Source organism: Adiantum capillus-veneris, chromosome 3, assembly GCF_014529385.1.
Source record: "Adiantum capillus-veneris isolate H3 chromosome 3, ASM1452938v2, whole genome shotgun sequence".
NCBI lineage: Eukaryota > Viridiplantae > Streptophyta > Polypodiopsida > Polypodiales > Pteridaceae > Adiantum > Adiantum capillus-veneris.
In genome coordinates, this window is record NC_140933.1 from 95471832 (window position 1) to 95493543 (window position 21712).

The 21712-nt window shown below is 46.8% G+C and overlaps 1 protein-coding gene across 3 annotated transcripts in view; it reads right to left on the reverse strand.

Annotated features, from left to right (window-relative positions):
- The window catches only part of LOC147461334 (plant/protein (DUF810)), a 113276-nt gene extending 91817 nt beyond the window's left edge, over positions 1-21459 (reverse strand). Inside the window, exon 1 of one of the 3 annotated variants that reach the window (XM_086508906.1) lies at positions 21203-21459. In XM_086508906.1, the coding sequence (XP_086365032.1) occupies positions 21203-21213 (11 nt within the window). In that variant the 5' untranslated portion in view covers positions 21214-21459. The remainder of the gene's footprint in view (positions 1-21202) is intronic. The other 2 variants (XM_086508905.1, XM_086508907.1) reach the window with 2 other exon arrangements.
- Positions 21460-21712: the final 253 nt, after the last annotated feature.

The following is a 21712-nucleotide window of genomic DNA, read 5'->3' on the forward strand; positions in this document are numbered from 1 at the left end:
TAGCACTTCAGCAGATCTAGGACAGTAGAATTTGCCTCTTTTGACTGCCCATCTATTTGAGGATGAAATGACGAAGAGAATTTGAGCGTGGTGCCCATATTCTCAAACAAGCCTCTCCAGAACAAACTTGTCATGCGTGGATCACAGTCGCTAACAATCAATTGTGGCATGCCCATAAACAAGCGTGCCATCTGATCTGGCTTTATCTTCTTCCTGACAGGAATAAAATGAGCCTGCTTGTTGAATCTACAAATGATGGTCCAAATACCATCGTTTCCTGTCTGTGTTCTCGGAAGATCAAAGATAAAATCCATAGCAATACTTTCCCATGGTTTATCTCGAATAGGTAGTGGTTGCAATAACCCCGGTGCCTTTTGCCTCTCAAACTTGACCTTCTGGCATATTAGGCATTCTCGCACAAAGGCATCCACATCTCTTCTCAATGTAGGCCAGTAGAAGAATGTCTCAACCGCTTTAACTGTAGCATCGATACCACAATGCCCTGCATACGGTGGGACATGACTCTCTTCCATAACTTTGCGTCGCAATGGCTTTGTGACACACAATCTGCCATGCATCATCATGAACCCATCTTTGAGAAGATAGTGTTCATGACGTTGTCCATCCATTGCTGCTCGAAGACCCTTGCAAAATCTTCATCATTTGCATATTGTTCCCTCATATCATCAAGTTCATGAAGGAATTGACACAGCTGAAATTTGTGGCTTCCTTGACAAGGCATCAGCCACAACGTTCTTCTTGCCTTCCACATGCACAATCTGAAAATGGAACATGGACAAGATATTTGCCCATCGCATATGCTTCTCAGATAACTTTGACTGTGTTAAGAAGTATCGTAAGGTCTGATGATCCGTTCGGACAACGAAATCTGCACCTAGCAGGTAGTGTTTCCAACTTAAGAGCGCATGAATCACGACCTGCAGTTCTTTTTCATAGACTTGCATAGTCTTTTCTGGCCCTTGCAATATTCTACTCTCATAGGCTACTACCCTGCCATCTTGCATTAGCACTGCACCAATGCTACTACCACAGGCGTCACACTGGACCACAAATGACTTCCTAAGATCTGGCAACACAATGACTGGATCTGAAGTCATCTTTTCCTTTAAGAGATTAAAAGCTGAAATCTCTTTCTGTGTCCATCTAAAGGTGACTGCCTTCTTTTGAAGAGCATGTAAAGGTGAAACAATCTCAGCCAAATTTCGGATAAACCTTCTGTAATAGGAGCATAGTCCCAAGAAGCTTCGGACATCGTGCACCGTCTTCAAATCTGGCCATGACTTGATCGCTTCAACTTTAGCAGGATCCATTGTGACACCGTCCTTTGAGACAATGTGTCCCAGAAAATGAATCTCTTCCAAAAAAAATCACTTTTCTTTGCATTGATGAGCAACCTATGGCTGCGTAGCTCTTTGAATACAATGGCCAAGTGATGCTTATGCTCCTCTTCATTCTTTGAGTAGACTATCATGTCGTCAAAGAATGTACCAACAAACTGCTGGTGTGGACGGAAAATTCTGTCCATCATCCTATTGAACGTAGCAGGAGCATTTGTGAGACCAAAGGGCATCACTAAAAATTCGTAAAGGCCAAACATTGTTCTAAAAGCAGTCTTGTGCACATCCTCTGATCTAATGCAGATCTGATGGTACCCACTCTTTAGATCTATCCTGCTAAACATAGCTGCTCCTTCTAATTTGTCCAGAATATCATCAATTCTAGGTATAGGGAACCTATTCTTGATGGTATTCTTGTTCAGTGCACCGTAGTCGATGCACATGCGCCATGAGCCATCCTTTTTCTGCACCAACAACACTGGAGAACAGGATGAAGATGAACTGGGCTGAATCAGCCCCTTTTCTAATAGCTCCTGTACTTGGCTCATTATCTCTTTCTGTTGAGCCGCACTAACCCTGTAAGGAGGCTTATTTGGTGGGCTACTGCGTGGCACCAAATCTATCGCATGGTCCTCGGGTCTCTCTGGCGGTAATTGAGACGGTAATGAATCGGAAAAACAGTCACTATACTGTTGTAAAAACATTGACCTTTCTTTATCTAACACAAATAAATTTGATTCATCACAATCTGACACTTCACGTGCAAAAACCAAGTACGCAGAAAGATGCTTTTTATTACAGAAGTAATAGCAGCAGTTGATACAGTGGGAATAGACTCCCCTTTAAGCTTTACATCCAGAATGTGAGTCTTTCCCCTGCTCTGTACAATGATCTTTTTGTTGTAGGCATCCATGATTCCCTGTACACTAAACAATCAAGGAATACCTAGCAACACATCACATCCGTCCAGTGGCATGATGTGAAATTCTTCAGCATCTACATAGGACTAGATATGTAGGCGCAACTTTCCAATGATGGGTGTCACAGCCTCTGTATGGCCAGGACATGCCAAACCTGCCTCTGCTGTATACCCCATCTCTTCAGGTCTGATTCCCAACTTTGAAGCCAATTCTGGGGAAATGAAGTTGGCTTTGGCACCTAGATCAAAGAAGATAAGCACTCTTTGATCCCTGACCTTTCCCCATGCTCTGCAATGCTCACTTGCATCAGAATTTGGCTTGTCGCCCACCATATCTGGCACTAGACCAGCCATGGGCCTCTTTCCTTTCTTGTCCTCCTTGTCTTCAGAATCAGCTGGCCTTTTCTTTTGAGGACAATTGTAAGCAATGTGGCCAGGCTGCTCACAGATAAAGCATTTGTTCTCTGACCTCAGGACCTTCTTTTGCTCTTCCGACTTGCGAGGAAAACGTCTTTTCCATTTCTTTGCTAGTCCCTTTTCTGATTCAGTCGTAGCTTTGCCTTTCCCTGCGTTGGCTGGCTCCTGAGTCCCTTTAGGAACCTCATTGGGAACGTACTTCTTCGCTGAATTTTTCTTGGCTAATCCTTCCTTGACGCCGGTATTAAATTCACAATCTTCTCCCTTGAGCAAACCATTGCCAGTGTTTGCTACCTCGATGAGCTGCTCAAAGTAGTGACTTTGGTCTTCGTGCAGTACTTTCTCAATCCTTTGGGTAGGCCACAACAGTATTTTTCAATCTGTTCTGTCAATGGCACAAATCTATAGGAAGTTACTGGAAGTAGAGCTTTCCAAAACTTCCGATTGTAGTCATCTAGATTCTTGCAAGTGGCAGCATTAAGCTGGTGCCATTCTGTCGTGACATCTGCTTCAAAGTCATCAGATAACCATGCTACTGCAAAAATCTGCTTGAAGTAAATCCATGTGGATGAAGCTTGCCCTTGAAGCAATAAAGTTGTCCACCATTGTCCCGCATTCCCTGTCAAGAAAGTGGCTGCCTTGTGGACCTTTGAAGCCTCTGTAAAGTTTCCCCCTGCATAGGCCTTGTCAAACTGCTGGAGGAGTGAGAGAGCCTTCTTCCTGTCATCAAACCCTGTAAAGGTCGTGAATGTCACACCTTTGCCACCTTCTTTGTACGGAGTTGGCCTCTCCAGCGGCATTAAGTTGTCATTTGGAAGTGACTGAAACATGGGAACACTCTTAAAGTTCATCTATGTTCCTTGACCGCTATTAAGTTGACCTGGAAATGCCATATTTGGCTGTTGATTTGTAATTCCAGCCATACCAAAATTTGCTTGTGGCATCCCAAATTGGTCCTGAGTGCTTTGAAACCTTGGTAGCATGCCCGTGACACCATACATGGGGTTAGGCATCATTGTTTGAGCACCCCCGAACACTGTTCCTGGCGTGTAAAACTGATTTCCAGGCGCATGACCAGCCATGCTCTAGAATACTGATCCACCTCCAAAATAGCCAGGGTGTACTAAAGGTGGTGGGAAGACTTGTTGCATAGACTGTAGGTTGCTTCCCTGCCCACTAGAACCAGCTATAGGTTTCTATAGCTTTGAAAGGTAGCTTGCTGAACTGGTACAGCTTGAAAGACTGGCATTTCAGCCACTTGTTCTTGCACCTTAAGCACAGGTTGTGGAGACTGCATATTCTCCGTCAAGTGTACAGGTGTTTCCATTGACTCTGCAGTATGAATCACCTGTGCTTGAGCCTTAACAGGCTTTTGAATATGATCCAGTGACCCAACTTGCCGAGACGGAAGAGGAGGTTGCAGAAAGGCTAAAAACCTCAGGTTCTGCATTACTTGTGTGAACATATACCCATAGCAGTAGCCAACTGGGTCCTGAATATATCATCATCCGTCTGTGGTGGTCTTGAAGACTCACCCACTTCATGTGTCTGTTGACCCTGTGAACAGGAAACCTCTTCAGTCACATCATCTGGTCTGTCAGCCATAATTGCAATTCCCTGTGTCTAGTCTATGATCCCCTATGTCTTCAAGCCCAAACTGACCAAGGCTCACTTCTATGGGAAAAAGTGATTTAATCCCGGCGATGGAACCATGAAACCGGCTTGTTTAATCCAAGAAGGGCGGTAGACCTTAGACTTAAACCTTATTTGCTTTCACCCATTTAATTTGTCGCCCACTTTACCTGTACTTTCAAGACACAATTAAGGGGAACGGGATACAGGCTGCTAGACTGCACCTGTATGAGAAGACCGACACCAGACTGGCCCCTAAATTAGGCGCCCCTTTCGGTATTTCTTTATTCTTTAAAAGAGGGAATAAACGTTGTGGTTCCCTACAAGCTGCCCCGCACAACCTTGGCTGAATTTCAACTGTTCTGGCCCGATTTCGGTAGCATAACTGTACTAGGACCCTTCACAGTCACTATTCCCTCGCATCGGATGACTTTCCCGACGCATACGGACACTTTGCAAACCTGGCGAGAATCTACAGCACGCTGAATTCTCTGTTTTCTTCCCCGAAAATGCGCCAGATCACCTGTACAGCGGTCCCCTTGCGTCCCCGAACCTCCTGGGGGTATTAGGGTCCGTTTAGGGCCAAAACCCTAAACCTGCAAAAATACACAGCAGGCTGTAATTCACTGTTTCGGGCTCTGTTTTGCGTGCCGGTCGCATCCGTAGCAAGCCCTCCAGCTCCCGCACCTGTAGGGCTACTTGCCCTTCAAATCGAACGAGATTTTTGACGTGAAACCTCTCCAAATTCACCTGTACCTGCGGGGGATTAGCCGCTAGCTAATCCAGTACCTATGCAAGAGGCTCTTGCCTTGGCAATCGCGCATGAACCCACATAACTGTACATTGGTCAAATCAAAATCCCACTAGTGGGACATAACATACTGCCATAGGGGAGAGAGAGAGAGAGAGAGAGAGAGAGAGAGAGAGCAGTGCGTAGCGTGCAGGGCATCACTCCTAGCACCGCACTGTACATAAGAGGGAAAGGAAGTACTCCATAGCTCTCAACCTGTGACAGAAGCTGCAAACGAGCCCTCTCTTCTTCAAATTCAGCGCCACTTCTTCCTGCATGAGGAAAGTGCACAAAAATGTGCCACTTGGCACATTTACAGGCTATTTCCCGTTTCGGGGTTGCCGCCTAAAAATCTCTCGACCTGTTGCCCAGTTGACTTCACGACAGAGTAATAAAATGTTCCCCTTGTCATTCCGGAGGTAATGACGCGAACACATTTTCAAGTCCCAAAATAGCAGTTCCCTAAATTTTAGGAGATGCTCCCATTGTATCTTTCTAGGTCATCTGACCCCCTTTGTACACTGCAGCCACACCCAGAATTGAAATGTAGCCTCTGTAGCAAAGGAATCCACTTTGGCTAGTCAATGACCCCACTTTGGCTAACCATAGTCCTTGTCCAACCTTAGTGCTCTCTTGCCCTCAGGCCTGGACTCCCTCTGAACAGTTCCACACTAGCTATGCAATGCAGGGCAGTTAGATTTCCCGAGGGGTGTTTCCAAAAAGTGAAAGTAAATAAATAATAAGAAAGAAATCAACAAAAAGGATAGATAGTAGTCACACGCTGGTGACACAACACCACACCACAATGGGTCATGAGGTCAGCACCCACATTTACGTATGGCCAGGAGACTGTGGAGTACACAAATGCATATACTTATCTTGGGGTAGTCTTCGATGGACCGGTGTTTTCACTAAGAAGAGCATCAAAGACTAGACTGACGAGAGCATATGTAGCCTTGGGAGGACTGGAGAGGATGTGTTCGTAGGTTCAGTTTCAGGAACCGGGAACAAACCTCTGGCTTTTTGACACTCTAGTGACTTCAGCTATGCTCTATGGAGTTCAAGTATGGGGTCCCTCAGTAGACCACCATGGGAGATCAGGTAACGCAGATGGATGGAGAGGTATGGAGAGGCCTCTGGTCTCTATGATAGTTCGGATGATTCAGGCTAAGGCCTCAGTGCCGTATGAGATTATCCGAGCCGAGCTAGCCGCCCCACCCCTTGTGGTGGAGGCATTGACTAGATCAGTATCCTTTATACACGGTCATGGGATCTCCCCAAGGACAGATACGCTCGGCTTGCACTGGAGTCATCTCGACAACTAGCGCTACAAGGCGATACAGCGTGTTGGTATGGAGAGATGACAGCATGGTTTTGGTCACATGGTTTCAACATGGATAGATTGCCTCCCTTTCAATCCTCCCTGGATGCACCCTCCCTGTCGTTCACACGGATAGAGATCACCATACTCATATGTTAGGATCTGATTCAGCTAGATACCAGGAGCACATGGATACAGCCGACACAAGAGTTGGGCACGAAGATGGCCTTCTATAGAGAGCATCTTCTCCAGCTCACGGAGAACGGTTTTGTGACTAGGCCTGCGTACATGGATACGCACTTATCTCATGGGATACGATGAGCTACTGGGCAGATAGATACGGCATACGCACATCCTCACATCAGCTCCAGATCGAGACTGGCCGTTTTCGCGGGGTACAGCAGGGGCCAGGATATGTCACCAATGTAACTCAGAGCCAGAGACAGAGTTGCATTACACATGCCATTGCCCGGTGTACTATGAGATACGCGGTCGCTTCCACTACATGTTCAGAGAAGGTTTCGGAGCTTTCTCTAGAGTCATGAGATACAAGGATCAGAGATGTCTCGGATTGTTCCTGCTAGAGCTGTGCAGACTTAGCGAGAGCTTGCTGAGGACATCAGGGAAAAGACGGTCTCAGAGACAAATCACAGATTTCTTTACACCAGCCAGGGGAGAGCCAGAGGAGCAATCATCACAACAGATCTAAGAGCCCACCCACACTAGAGGTACATTGCTCGACCGAGCCACTGAGCTAGGCAGATCTAGACACCACAACCTCGGGGGGTCTCCCACCACTGACGAAGGCTACAGCAGACGATACAGATCACCCTAGCTCGACATGCAAGACGCCCAACCAGAGTACTGACCATGGAGGAGGTTGATGAGATTCGACAGCGACCGATGAGAGATTTCATTTGAACCCACCAAACCCCCCCCCCTAATCTTGTCTCAATCCCAAATCAGCCTCAAATTCATTTCCTTTCTTTCCTTAGGGTTTTTTAGTGTTAGTGTTAGTTCTTTGTAATTTCCCTCAGACATGATATCAGATTCACCAATCGTAACTTTTTGGTCTCATAGGTCAATTTGGCCTTTCGAAGACGTTAATATAACATCTCATTTCATTTCTCTCTCTCTCTCTCTCTCTCTCTCTCTCTCTCTCTCTCTCTCTCTCTCTCTCTCTCTGTGTGTGTGCTGCCCTGCGCGTGCTGTCTGCTGCCCTGCGCTCGCGCTACCTGCTGCTCCGCAATAACTACGTGCTGCATCCCCCCGGCCAGAGGAGGCGAACAAACCACCGGAGGTGACCAAGCCAAAGAATTCGTACATCGCGGATACCCTCGAGGCCTTCACTAATCGACTATACATTGATACAAGCTTGAGAAAGAGGTCGAAGGATTGACCAAGGAGAAGGAAGTATGGAAGGAGGAGGAGGAGGAGTGGAGGAGAAGAGAGAGAAGGAGAAAGAAGAATGGAAGAAAGAAAAAGAAGAGCTCAAGGAACAAATCAACCTCCTCCGAGCCTCCATTGCATCCCTCACCCCCGAACGAGGAGAGATCAAAGCGGAAGCCAAGGAAGCCCTCAATGAGGAGATCACCAAAGCTCTCACGGCAAGCAACGACGACAAATTGAAGGCTACCAAGGAAGGATGGGTTGAAGTAGTCAAGAAGAAGATCAAAAAGGAGGCGAAAGCGGAAGACCAAGTAGATGAAGCGCTCATCATACACAACCATTGAGGAAGGAAAGATGCGACAAGCCCGCCGCCTCAATGTACGAGTGACTAGCATCAAAGAAGAGGAGGGGTCCACACTCGAGAATGATGGAAAAGCCCTATGCATGAAGCTCAGGTACAAAGAAGACGAGGAGCCACCCACCTCCAAAGCTTGGAGAGCCGGCAAAGATCCACAAAAAGAGCCCTCATCTTCCAATTCACCTCCGAGGAGTCTCAAACATCTTCATCCGAAAGAGGGTCATCCCGAGAGGGCTCGAGGGGGCCCCTATCTACCTTGACGACAACCTCACAAAGATGCAACAGGACCACCGCCAAGCATGCATGCCTAGAGTCAAGAAAGCTCATAAAGAAGGGAAGAAGGCGGTATACCGCAATGGTAGGGTCATCATTGATGGCAAGACCATCGCATAGGGACTCGCGCCGTGCGGCCTATGGGACACATGAGGAAATCCACCTCACGGTTTGGAATTGCAACGTGAATCTATGGACACATCCAGAGAGGCTTGAGGAGGTAATGAGAGGACAGGACATCATTCTTCTAAAAGAGACACGTGAGAGTCGAGAGTGGAGTCTACCAAAGATCTAGGGCTTTCAGTCGGAGTCCTCCCATCAAGAGAGCACCCGCACAAGACCCACAGGCCCGCTACCTCTGGATTTTGGGCTATCACAGGCCAGGACTATCTACATCGCCCTCTTCTACTTCGCCTCCTCAGGCTCCAGATTTGCTACTACAGAGACAGTAAGGGAGAGGGAGGAGAGATCATCCCCATACACATGCCTGTCATATGAGATTATGGAGTACTCTACACTAGGGAAAGTCTTTCTTATGGGAGACTTCAATGCCAGGACATGCAGGAATCAGTGTGAGACATACCACAAAGAGGACCCGTTGGCACTATTCGCCATACAGGAGGCGGCCACCATGAGAGAGCCAGCAAAGACATCCCGCACCACAAAGTACAGTCATCATTTGCTCAAATTAGGCTCTCAACACCGCCTCGTTATGTATAACGGGATGGCACAATGACCTACTTCAGGAGGACTGACATGCATACCACATGGAATTACAGCCCGAGGGAGGGAGTATCGTGGATTACATCATGGGACCTAGAGAGGCCACCCACCTACTTAGCTCTTTCACCATCCCACCCATACCGATTGGAGCCGATCACACCTATCTTGCACTCTCCTTCGCTGGCGACGCCACACCCATGACATGCACCCCACACACCACGATCCATTTCACACATGAGCTGGCCCCCTTATACTCGGCAATGGTCGAGACAGGACTCCTCTTGCTCCACCCCTCTACACCACTACCTATGTTGGACTCCCACATCACATTTGTTCTTCAGACATCAGCTCTCTCTTTCCCGCATACCACTCATACACCCCCCCACCTGGGACTATGCCACAGAACCGCTGGTACAATGAGTGCAGAAACCTCTACTGCCGGTTGCGAGCACAGCAAACTCTTGGAGAGACCACTGATCGAGAGGCCAGACGCCAAATGAAGACACTCACACACCAAAAGCGGCAAGCTTTCGAGGAGGCACAAGAGCTAGAGCTATACCATATGTTCATGAGCATGGACAGTGCCACAGCATGGCGCACCCTCCAGGAGCCACGACCGACTACCCCCATTGAGGATCCACAAGTATGGCACGACTATGCAAAGAAACTTTATGAAGTACCGAACCACCCTTCGATTCCACAACCTCCCAGGCCTCAACCCACAAGATCCTCCTTCACAATGGAGATGGTCAAGAAGGCCATCCAACGACTACATCACCGCGGATCATCAGATCATACACGTTTATAGAGTGAGCAGCTCATTTATGCAGCTGCCACGATAGCCCCATTCATCGCACATGCATTCAATCGGGCTATAGGGAGGGCTTTCCAGAGGAGTGGACCAGACACACCATTGTGCCGATCCACAAGTCTGGAGACACCCTAGACCCAGGGAATTACAGGACAATCATGATTGGCCATACAATGGCCAAACTATATGGGGCAGTTCTTGAGGCTGAGCTTAGTTCTTACGGGAAGGCCAAGGGCCTATGAGCTCCTGGGCAGGCAGGGTTGAGGCGGACCTTCTCTATTATCGACCACATCTTCATTCTGTGTTGCCTTATTGATGGGACAAAGGTGCGGAAGAAGAGGCTTTACTGCTGCTTTGTGGATTTCCACAAAGCGTTTGACACCATCCCACGGGAGAGGCTCTTTCGACGACTCCAAAGTCTGGGGATACCTTCGGAGATGATATGGGCCATCTATGCTCTCTATGAGAGAGTGACTGGGAGAGTTCGCTACCCAAGCGGTATGTCAGAGTCTATTGCTAGCACCATTGGTGTTAAGCAAGGATGCCCCCTCTCCCCGACCATCTTCAGACTCTACATCAATGAGATCTCCGACTACATCCTACGAGCGGGAGGCGCGGGAGCGGTTCTAGCAGGTACCACAGTCCACATTATGCTATATGTTGATGACATTGTACTTATTTCAGAGTCACCAGAGGACCTACGGTCAGGCTACGGAGCCATCTCAGAGCTTTGGATGAGTTTTGGACTCACAGTGAATCTTGATAAACCAAGATCATGATCTTCCACACCTCGAGAGCAGTTCAATGAGCAGCCACATTTACAGCAGCGGGAGGACCAATAGAGGTGGTCACCTCCTACATCTACCTGGGAGTCACATTCACCACAATACAGTGGCCCTTCTCCATGGCACAGGTAGCCACTAACAGACTCACCAAAGGATATGCAGCACTGGCCATGCTAGAGCGGAGATGCCATCAAGCACAATTTCAAGAACCCCGCACGAAGGGGTGGTATTCGACACATTAGTCACTCCAGCCCTGATGTATGCAACAGCAATGTGGGCACCCAGATTGATAGATAGCCAGTGGGCAGGGATTGAGAGACCACAGATCTATATGATTTCTTGCCTATTTCGAGGCAAGCACACAATAATCATAGTCACAAGGGACGCATTCCGCGACGGGGAACGGGGGACGGGGCTCAAATGGATGTTTAGTGTAAAAAACAGGGCGGGACGGCAAGTGGGGACGGAAAAGTGGGGACAGGAAGCCCGAAAAAGGGTGTCCCATGTTACTATGACAATAATACCGAACATCATCAGGGCAAAGCTTGCCACCCCGCCCCCCCCCCCCCCCCATGGTAGTGGAGGCACTCTTCCAGACGATCTGCTTCGTCCAGAGAGTGAGAGAGCTTCCGATCGACAAACTCACACGACGAGCATTTGAGTCAACTATACAGATATCAGAAGTTAGATACGACAAAGCATAATACACACAGATTAGAGCATGGTTCGGAGCACATGGCCTTGACCTGGAGAATTTGCCAACTTTCCAGTACGACCTCGACTCCCCCCAGCTCCATTTCTCACGTAGTGAGAGAAACATAGTGATCCAACAGGATCTCTGGCAGCTCTATATCAGACAGACTTGAATCACATCTCCCTTCCAGTGAAAGATGTCACACTACAGAGACCATTTTCTTACCATACTGGAGGATGGGTTCATATAGTGACCACGCTATATGGACACCTACATGCCACACGGCTCATGTGTGGCAATTGGTCAGCTCAGAGTGTCATTACACAGACTAGAGATCGAGGTGGGGCGAGCCTGTGACATTCCCAAGGAGGAGAGAGTGTGTAGAGTATGCAGAGAGGAAGTGGAGAGCGGGTATCAGAGCTTTGCGCTATTTATTTTTCCTCTCGAGTATTTGAGAGTGTGTTGTAGCGTGTCACCCAAGGACGCTTCTGTCACTCAGGGAACTACAGGACCTGCCATTGCACATACGACTATGCGCCTTGAGCATAGGAAATGCAAACAATGTATACCAGGAGTTACAATTGTGGTGCGACTCCGAGAGGGTAGTTAACTTAGTGTGCGCGTTGGACCACCTCTACATGAAGAAATCCTAGCATGGATTCATAACTTCTTCGACATCATAGATCTCACCATTGAAGACATGCATTGAAAACATAAAGATGTTGATTGCGAATATCGGGATTTGTTGTCACAAAAATACGGAAGCGTAAACTGACTTTTAATTATAATTCATATACTCAAGAGAATTGGAGAGAGAGAGAGAGCTTGACACTTCATTGGGGACCAAAAGATAGGCTGGTCCTTCCCCATAAAGAGATTATCTTTATTACTAAGGGAGAATCTTTACAAGCACAAGAACGGAGCAAAAGCCCGTCCTCTATTCTTTCTTTTCTACTTTTGATGGGGAGAGTGAGAAAACTACTCTCTGAGTACCGAGAGGATTTTCCCTCTACTGTGAGATTTTGGGAAGCTCTTGGAAGCGAGAGTCTATCTTCCACAAAACTCAACGGAAGCTCTCGAAAATGAGAGTCTACCTTCGGCTAACTTGTCCCTTTATGCATGATCATTCTTGCAATAAAAACAAGGGAGAAACACGCGAAATGCATGCACACATGCTTGCTGTAATTTTCTGCACATAACCTGAAAATGTAACTGAGCACGTTCCAATGCCGAAACAGACCTTTTTCGTGAATCGCACCAAACTTTGTGTACGCGTAGTATAGGTAGAGAAGAACTAGATTCTATGAGTACTTTGCTGAAATTCACCCCAAAAGAGATGATTAGGGGCTAAAAACAGAGAATCTATAGCCACCACACTCTACGGAGAGAGTGTCTGTTGCAACTTCTCGCGAGATGAATCTTCACCAAAAGCTGGCTATGGCTATGAGAACCCTTGTTCTAGACAATGGGAGCACGTAACCACCACATATGTCGCAAGGGGCTGCTCTCAAGCTTCCATGGAGAGCTCCAATGCGTAGAGCACACTCACAATAGGGGGGATAGGAGCACTACCAACCTAAGAAGTAGGGAAGGGGGGGCTCTTATCAAGCCAGCCTGAGAGAGGGGGACGCTAGGAGAAGAGAGGATGAGAGTGAGAGTGAGAGTGAGAGAGTCACTTTGCATTGGTAAGACCATTCAACTTTCACATAAAAATTCCTAAGCTATTAATGAAATGTGCAAATTAACTCACAACTGCACACATGGATGCAACTAATGAAATGTTAGTTGCTCCCCAGCCCAATGCCGCACCGGCACTGCTCTGGCATTTCCTTTTCGCACTTATCCGGCCATTTGGTCCAGCACAAACAATTTAAAATATTTTAATTGACCTATCGTAAGGCCTTAAAAATAATGTAAGCCTTAAGATTACTATCCTAAGGACCCCATCTCATTCATGTGCTTGCACTGACGCGCGTAATTTTTTGAGCCTGAAATCTGAGGCTACTATCTACCCCTTCATTGAAGACCCGATTTCCCAATCACTAGGGCTTCAGGGTATTTTCTGCTAGGGTCTCCCTGAGGTGCTCTCACCCAAATTTGGGCGCACCTGAGGCCCTAGAACTGCTAGTTCTATTCTGATGTGCACACAACTAATTAGATAATTATTTTCTCTAAATAAATTAATTATTTACAAAGTCTGACATTGTTACATCCCTCTTGGTTCTAAACAGTTGACCTCAACTATAGAGCGTCAACATAGCTGTGCAAGATGCCTGGGTAGTCCTTGAGATCGAACTCAAGTCACCCACTTTACATCTAAAGGGGTGTAATTCTAAAATTTGACTAAATACTTTCGATGTAGACTCCCGGACTTTACTTGTCTCTAAGAGTGGTGTATTTTCTGTTCAAGTTGAAGGATTTCCTCAATCTCTTCGACTTCAAGAGGATCTTCTTGTACTGGCACCACTGGAGGAGGTCCAACATATGGTCGGAGGAGACTTACATAAAAAGCATTATGCATGCACCAATGAGAAGGCAAATCCAATCTAAAAGTCACTACATTAACTTTCTATACTATTATAAAAGGGGGAGGTATTCCCCCCCCCCCCCCCCCCCCCCCCCCCCCCTTACCATGGCAGCAGCACCTTGATCCGGCTAAGCAGGAGCCCAGAGTGAGAGAGAGAGAGAGAGAGAGCCTTAATGCCGGCTGAAGACGTCCAATCATTAGGTGAGGTCCAATCAGCCCGCCGACTTTAGTTCACGCAAGCTCGCTTCAAGTCGTGAGTCCTTTGTGTGTGTGTGTGTGTGTGTGTGTGTGTGTGTGTGTGTGTGTGAGAGAGAGAGAGAGAGAGCTCTCCTAAGAGTTACCGCACGACTCCCTTCTGCAAGTCGTGAGTGAGTGTTTGAGAGAGAGAAACTCCTGGAAGTTGAACTGCGTCTCCACCTCTAAAGAGTTGGGAGGGCCTGCGAATTGAGAGAGAGAGAGAGAGAAGGGGGGGGGGGGGGGGGGGGGGGGGAAGCAGCCTGCAGCATCTCTGTAGCGACAAAAACAACCTGCATCGTCTCTGTAGTACCCCGTGTCGACATCCTCACACTTGAGAGATACCTACGTTTCTTTCATGTTTTTGGAGGTCCTACTGCATCATGTTGTAGCACTGCAGGGCGGTTTGCATGCTCCATTTGATGAGACATAGGTAGATGTTGTCACCCTCTATAGCCGACTGGTCGTGCAACAATGCTGAGCTACCAAGCTTATGCCAGCTAGCTTTCACTCCGTCGATGCTCCCTGGCTCCTGGCATGCACAGATGTTGCAACGCAATCTCAGTGCATGCGTTTCCTTAGACCATGCTCTCTCTCTCTCTCTCTCTCTCTCTCTCTCTCTCTCTCTCTCTCTCTCTCTCTCTGACTTCGATGCCTTCCAGCAAGATGTTGTCGCCCTCTGTAGCTGGCAAGTCGTGCGACAGTGCTGAGCTACCAAGCTTTGCAAGCTTTCACCCCGTCGATGCTCCTCGCATGCACGGATCTTGCAACACCATCTCAGTGCATGCGTTTCCTTGGACGAGGCACTCTCTCTCTCTCTCTCTCTCTCTCTCTCTCTCTCTCTCTCTCTCTCTCTCTGTGCCCCCGGTGCCCTCCAGCAAGATGTTGTCACCCTCTATAGCCGGCTGGTCAAGCGACAGTGCTGAGCTACCTAGCATGCACGGATGTTGCAACGCCATGCACCGCTGACCCCAATACCCTCCAACAAAATGGCATCGACCCTGCTCCCGCGCTGCCTCTGTCTCACTCTGCGGTCATCGCACGACTTGATACGTTTTCGCCGTCGGCCTTTTTTTTATTTTATGATTTTCATTATTACGTACACTAAACTGCCCACTGCTCGAAATTTTTCTGTTTAACTAAACCTTGGACTTAGTCATGAAAAGTTTGAAGAATTTTGTTTTGTTTTTTTTGGATTATCAAAGACCCAATTGGTGCACAGAAGATGGCACTTTATCGAGTTTCAAAAAATAACGTCAATATTTATACAAATTATCAATAGCTGGCGACATGGAGTTGGCTATTAGCTATTCTGGAAAAGGTTGATTTTGGTCGCGCAGTTTACATTTTTTTGGGTATTTAGCTAAAGATGTAAGCTAGGTTTTTTATACAGTCGCCCAATCCTCGATCTTTTTGCACACTACACTAAACGAGATTTTTTCCGAGCATTGCCGTTAGTCTCTAGGTCAATGTGCATGCGAGTGCGAGCAGAGAGACGCATGCAAGGCAGAGAGAGAGAGAGAGAGAGAGAGAGAGAGAGAGAGAGAGAGAGAGAGTGAAATGTTATATTGACGTCTTCAAAAGGCCAAAGTGACCTATCTATCTATACTATTATAAAAGGGGGAGATATTTCGCCCCCCCGCCCGCCCCCCCTTGCTGAGTCCTCCTTCAACTGGTCAAATTCAAGCCAATGTAGCATGCAGCTCACGGTGCTCAGCCCGCTCAGAGAAAGAGACAGACTACTATAGTGGCGATAAATCCCTTCAACGACTATCCTTTCAAGTTCTCCCACCCTTTTCCTATTACCCAACTGGCCCTTGAGCTCTGGAAAACAACCCCGTGGCTCTCTCGAATAGCGGGCACTATCTCACCGCTTGAACCATCTCACCTAGAACTGAGGGCATCAAGCCTTGAACAATGGTCGCTACACAAAATGGCAGCTTGCAACATGAGGATACATCGAGCTACAGCTACCTTCTCCTTCTCTACCATCACAAGCTGAAGAAGCTCCCTGAGCAGCAGCAATACCTTCTGAACCGACTACCACCTTTGCAAAACAACAGAACCCGAGCGGAGGAGAGATGCGGTTGCCAAGCTTGTCGACCAGCTCAGCATCCTTTTTGGGACTAGGCAGACCACACCAGCCACATCCTCGGCATTCCAGATGTCTTCACGACCACTCATGAGATCTCGCTAAGCTTCCCCTGAAGTGGTTTTCTCTCAGTTACTTGGAGCAATCAATCTGTTTTCCGAGTCTCCTTGGCACCAGATATGGCTATGGAAGAAACCCTCTCCAACCGGCCACAGTGTCCTTCTCTCTACCCTGGCCTCAACCTCCCATGCATGCTCACTTATATACCATGGCCCTCACTCTCATTTCCCTCTACCTCTACCTCTTGTAACAAACTGCTGACGTGTCAAAGCCCTGAAGAATGGAGCCAACTTGCAGATGCCGGCCGAGGGGCCTAAACCCTAAGAAGAAGAAGTCCTACCAGCTTATGGGGACCCTGTCCGATGGGGCCCCAAGTGACATAAAGAATTAAAATAAAGCAGGACTCACACACACACACACAAGAAATTGCGAAGCTGGCTGATGACATGGCAAATTTCCGAAAATCACGCTGACTGGTGACGTGCATATTGTACGGATTTCTGCGTTTTGTGCTGACCGCTGATGTGGCGCAGCTATACGAAATTCCGGATTTTACGCTGGCAGCTTTTGAGCATTGCTTTTGGACCAGATGCTTTTGAGTTTGAAGGCTTTTCACTGTAAACTGCTTTTGGGGCCTAGGGCCTTTAAATATGAGGTTAGGGCTCATTCTCTGGCATGCTTCCTAGAGAAGGTGCAGAGTCTAGAGTACCGGCTTGTACTCTGTTGATGCATTATAAAGAAATAACGAAAGGGGCGCCAAGGTTTGGGGCCAATACTCTCTGGGGTGGAATTCCGCCACTCCGTGTCGCGTGTCGTCCCTCTCTCTCTCTCAGTTCAATTGTTATTGAAGTGTTAAAAGTTTGTTCAGTCTGTTCTTTTCTATTGGCACGTGGTGCCCGTCTTGTGAAATTTCTGGAAACGTTGCATGTTGAAATTTCACTGGCTGCTGCCCCTTCACAGTGCGTACCCCATCCCGGCAGCAAGTCCCTTCGCGCACCCTCTCCCCAGAGCATTGCACTGCTGGGTTGCAGTTCCTTGGATTTCCTGGGCTGCGTGCACCTTTTCACGTCGCTAACAGCCCTTCGTAAAATCTCCACGCTAGCAACTCTTCATCAAAACGTTTTACGCAATAAAGAGCAGCAGCAACGTAACGTTTTTTTTTTCAGCAGCACAAGCCTTTTCTTTTATTAACACCCCAAGGGGGTGCCCAAACTGGCCGGTCACTTACATTAATTAAAAAAGGACCATTTGAACACACCCAGCCAGCATTTAAACAAAAACGTCAGTCAGCTACGTGCCCCTTGGTGAAGCGTTGTCTCTTTCTGCACCTATGCATGGTGTTCACGCAGGCTCCCACACTGGCTGCCTAGGCATGTTGCCCTTTCATTGCTTGTGCCTATTGCACGTTTCACACTAAGTGGGCCACATTAAAAGGTTTGGGCCAAGCTCTTAAGACATTGGCCACTTTGAGGCATAATTTAAAAGCACAAGCGAATGTACCCTGAATCAGCACACCAGCGTGCGTGAATTGCACCCCAGCGTGGGTAGCAAATTCGAGCCCCCCTCATTCTCAAATATTGGCGATTACCCACCCTTACTCCGTAGCACAATAACCCTTCTTCAGCGTGGGTTATCACAAGCAACAGGGACCAGCAAACACATTCGTGCTATTAGCCACAAGTACCCAGTCAGCGTACGAAGACATTGTGAGCAACAGATTCGAGACCCTTAACCTACAGCATGGATTCGCTACCCCTTTGGTACTAGATTTGCAGACAAGAGAAGATCAGCAGGAAACAGGTGTTCTTCCAAGCTTGCTCCCGACGTTCCTGGTTGGTTCCCTACACTCTTCTCCCAGTAGCTATTGCTACATAATCGGCGATGGAGACAAGATGGTGACGAGACTATATCACCGACGATCCGATAGCAATTTTAAAAAAACACATGGAAGCAATTTCATCAAGCCTCGCATCGATTCACACGCTTCAGTGGTCGACCAGAAAGAACCACTCAAACGTAAGCCTTCGGAACCGAAATTTTCTCACCCAAAGCATGGTTTCTCAGAGACAACTAGACGCAAAGTACCTTCGTGCGAGCAGCAAAAGTCTCAGCATTAATATTCTTGGAAATGCTACAATTCTAAGCAACCCAACTTCTTATTGGAATCATCAGCAACAGAAGCAACAACATGAAGCTTCCAAAGGATCTCATCTTAAAAAGAAATTAGTCATATCAAGATGGACGAACTTAGTGGCACATATATCCGACCCTAGTCAAGTACTCGGTCATGAACGCCGCGACGCTGGACAAGTTCCCCCTCGCGAGCCATGCCCTACATTTAAGTCTTTCTTGTTTGAGGGTGGTAAAGTTGAAGATTTATTGATCCTTTCCTTGTGCAAGAGGATCCTTCAAAGGTCTAAGAGGCTACAACTTCCTCAACCTCCCCCTTGTCAATTGGAAGCCTTAATACCCGCTAAGAAAGTTGAAGATTCAAAAGATTCCGGTTCTTGTGTGACAACGGACAAGCACATAAACCCTTCTATAGTCGTGATCCAGGCAGAAAAAGTCACCTCATCACCTCCCTTGTAAAATAAAGTCTTTGTCTCTCTACAGATACCAAATGCTATGGTGAATGATAATTCTTCAAACTTGAAGACTCCAGTCCTTACTTTCAGTGGTGCAAAGGACAAAATAGATACAGACTCTTGCAGCACGACTTTAGTCGCTGCAACTGAATCGTTAGACACAATTTGTTCCACAGATAAACCTTTACGGATGGATATACCTCCAAACACTACTCTATCTCAGTCTACGACATCCCTTCAGGAGGATTTTACTGTTCCACACAAACCAATGGAATACCTAACAGATTTCCAACCAATGGTCATCACTCAACAAAAAACTCAAGTCAGTTTACCAATAATTTCACTCGAAGCAGATACAGATTAAATCTTTTATTGGACAAAGCTCGAAGTTACAAATGACTTTGACAAAGACACTTATCAAGTTGCAAATGTGATACTCATACGTTTGACAAAGATGAGACAAGTTACAGATATGATCAGTTTTCAGTTTGGCAAAATCGTCATGGTCAATAACAGTGCCATGACATGGGACTTAATAAAAAGAGCTTTGGATGCAGAAGCACAACAACAATACATTTCCTTCTCCCCGAGTTTCTACAACTACCCTGGGTTTTATTTAAAGAGGGAGGGAATGTCACGATTGTGACTATGTTGCAGTATTACATCTACTCTAAGTTGCAGATACGCGAAGTGCCATGCCAAGGAAGACCCCTGCGCTTGGATGGTCACACCCATTCGCTCAAGAGATGTGCCTCTTCGCCAAAAGCCACACTCCTTCGACGACTGGTCACACCCTTCACTCTACGGGTGCGACTCTTCGCCCAATGGTTGCAGCTCTTCGCCGAAAGGATGTGTTTTTACGTCTAAAGTCATGTCTCTTCACCAGGAGACGTGTCTTTACATTTATGTCTCTTCGTCTCCTATATAAAAAGCCTATTGTACACAGTTTTCAATAGTTCAATGAATCAACACAGAGTCTTCTAAGTCTGGTTTCTGAGTTCAGTTCAAGTTTCTTAAGTCTTAATCATGAGTTTAAGTACTTAATTAAGGATTAGCACCTAGAATCCTTATAATTCTCTCCACCTCAAGAAGCCTATTTTCTTTTTCTCTATATTGTTGTTTTTATAGCAGCAACCCTATAAACTCCAGTTTTCAGCAACTCGCTTGAAGTTTCAAACTCTCTCTCTCTCTCGCCATGGTCGCGACCATGAAGGGGAATACTATTATATGGCAAGGATGGGCTGATTTTGTACAAATTGGAAGGCTCTACTTATGTTTGTAATTTCTTTTTACGCATATGTACTCATGTATATCTTGCATGGTCTATGAGTTTGAGTCTACCTAAACTCACTCTCGGGATGATTGTAACTGAGCTCAAATCCTGAGGAACTTGGATTGAGCAAAAATACATTTTCCTTCGCGTATTGCCCGCGGGGGGGGGGGGAGGAGGAGGGGGTCTTCAACCCTCATTCTCTCTACACTATATATATATATTCCAAGTTTTACGAAGTAAATACATAAGAAATAAGCACTCTATCGTAGTACGGGGCGCTTACAATACGACTGGCTAAAGCAAGGTGAAGCTTGTTCTTGCTATTGTTAAGGCAAACACAACAGCAGCCAGTTGTATTACAGTACTGACGGTCCCTAAGGATGCTTCGGTCAACTTGTCCTCATGGACCCATACTAACCAAAAACACATATACAAGTGCTCCTGGGTCAAGGTGGCTTGTAGGATTCCTCTAGAATGAACCAGGGTAATGAAGCAAAGATAAAGATAGCATGTTACAGAAAGCATAGACTTTGTGTATAATTCAGCGCCAATATCAAGTAAGATTCAAGTTCAAAATATGGTTACCCATGCTACTGACACAAAAAATAAATATTGATATGTAAACTGAAAGACCTTCATATATAGCGATATGTAAACTGAAAGATCTTGACGGTAGATGCGGTGCAGGAGCTTTTCTAAACCATGCTCTGCCAAAGTAAGAGGGTACATTTTCACTTACAGCTCCCATTCCCAGAGAAAAGTGGAACGCATGATCCAAAACCTTCTGGCTCAGAAATTAAAGTAAATAAATAGAGCCATGTTAAGAACACCATCCACTAAATCTAACAAAAGCTCTATTGAAATATCTTGCATCTCAGAGGGCAGCAACCAAGTGCAGCTAGCACCCGAAATCATGTGCTAGTGCAATGAATTAGACAAGCTTCGAGAGTGATTTACTTACCGATCTGCCATGACTGCAGAAAAATGTAGCTAGCTCACATATGCATATCCACTGCAATTAAGCTTGGAGCGGCAACTTGAACGCCCTCGCGTTGCTACGCAAAAGCCAAGGAGTTTCCCTTCTGTGCGAGCTGCAATGGAAAGCTCGAGAGGAGCACCTCTGCCCAGAGTACTGAGAGGAGAGACGATTTGACAAGGCGTTTGTCGAAGGAGAACTTTACGCGATGCCAGCTGCCGTTGCGACTTTGCACGTGGGGACCCTTCTTATAAATTTCACGTGCTGGGTAACAGTTTCACAGTGTAGGAAAGACTCTATGGAACTCTTGCAATTGTGAACCATTGGATAAAGCTTGACGATTGGGCAAGTTAATGATGGCAAAATTGTTTCTTATGTTTCTTTTTTGGCCTCCGAAAGACCTTCAAGGCCCTTAAAGGTAGTCCAAACTTCCTCTTTGTTTTGTTAGACAAGTGTCTTAACAGCTTTAGCCTTTCAACTATTCTCTTTAAGTTT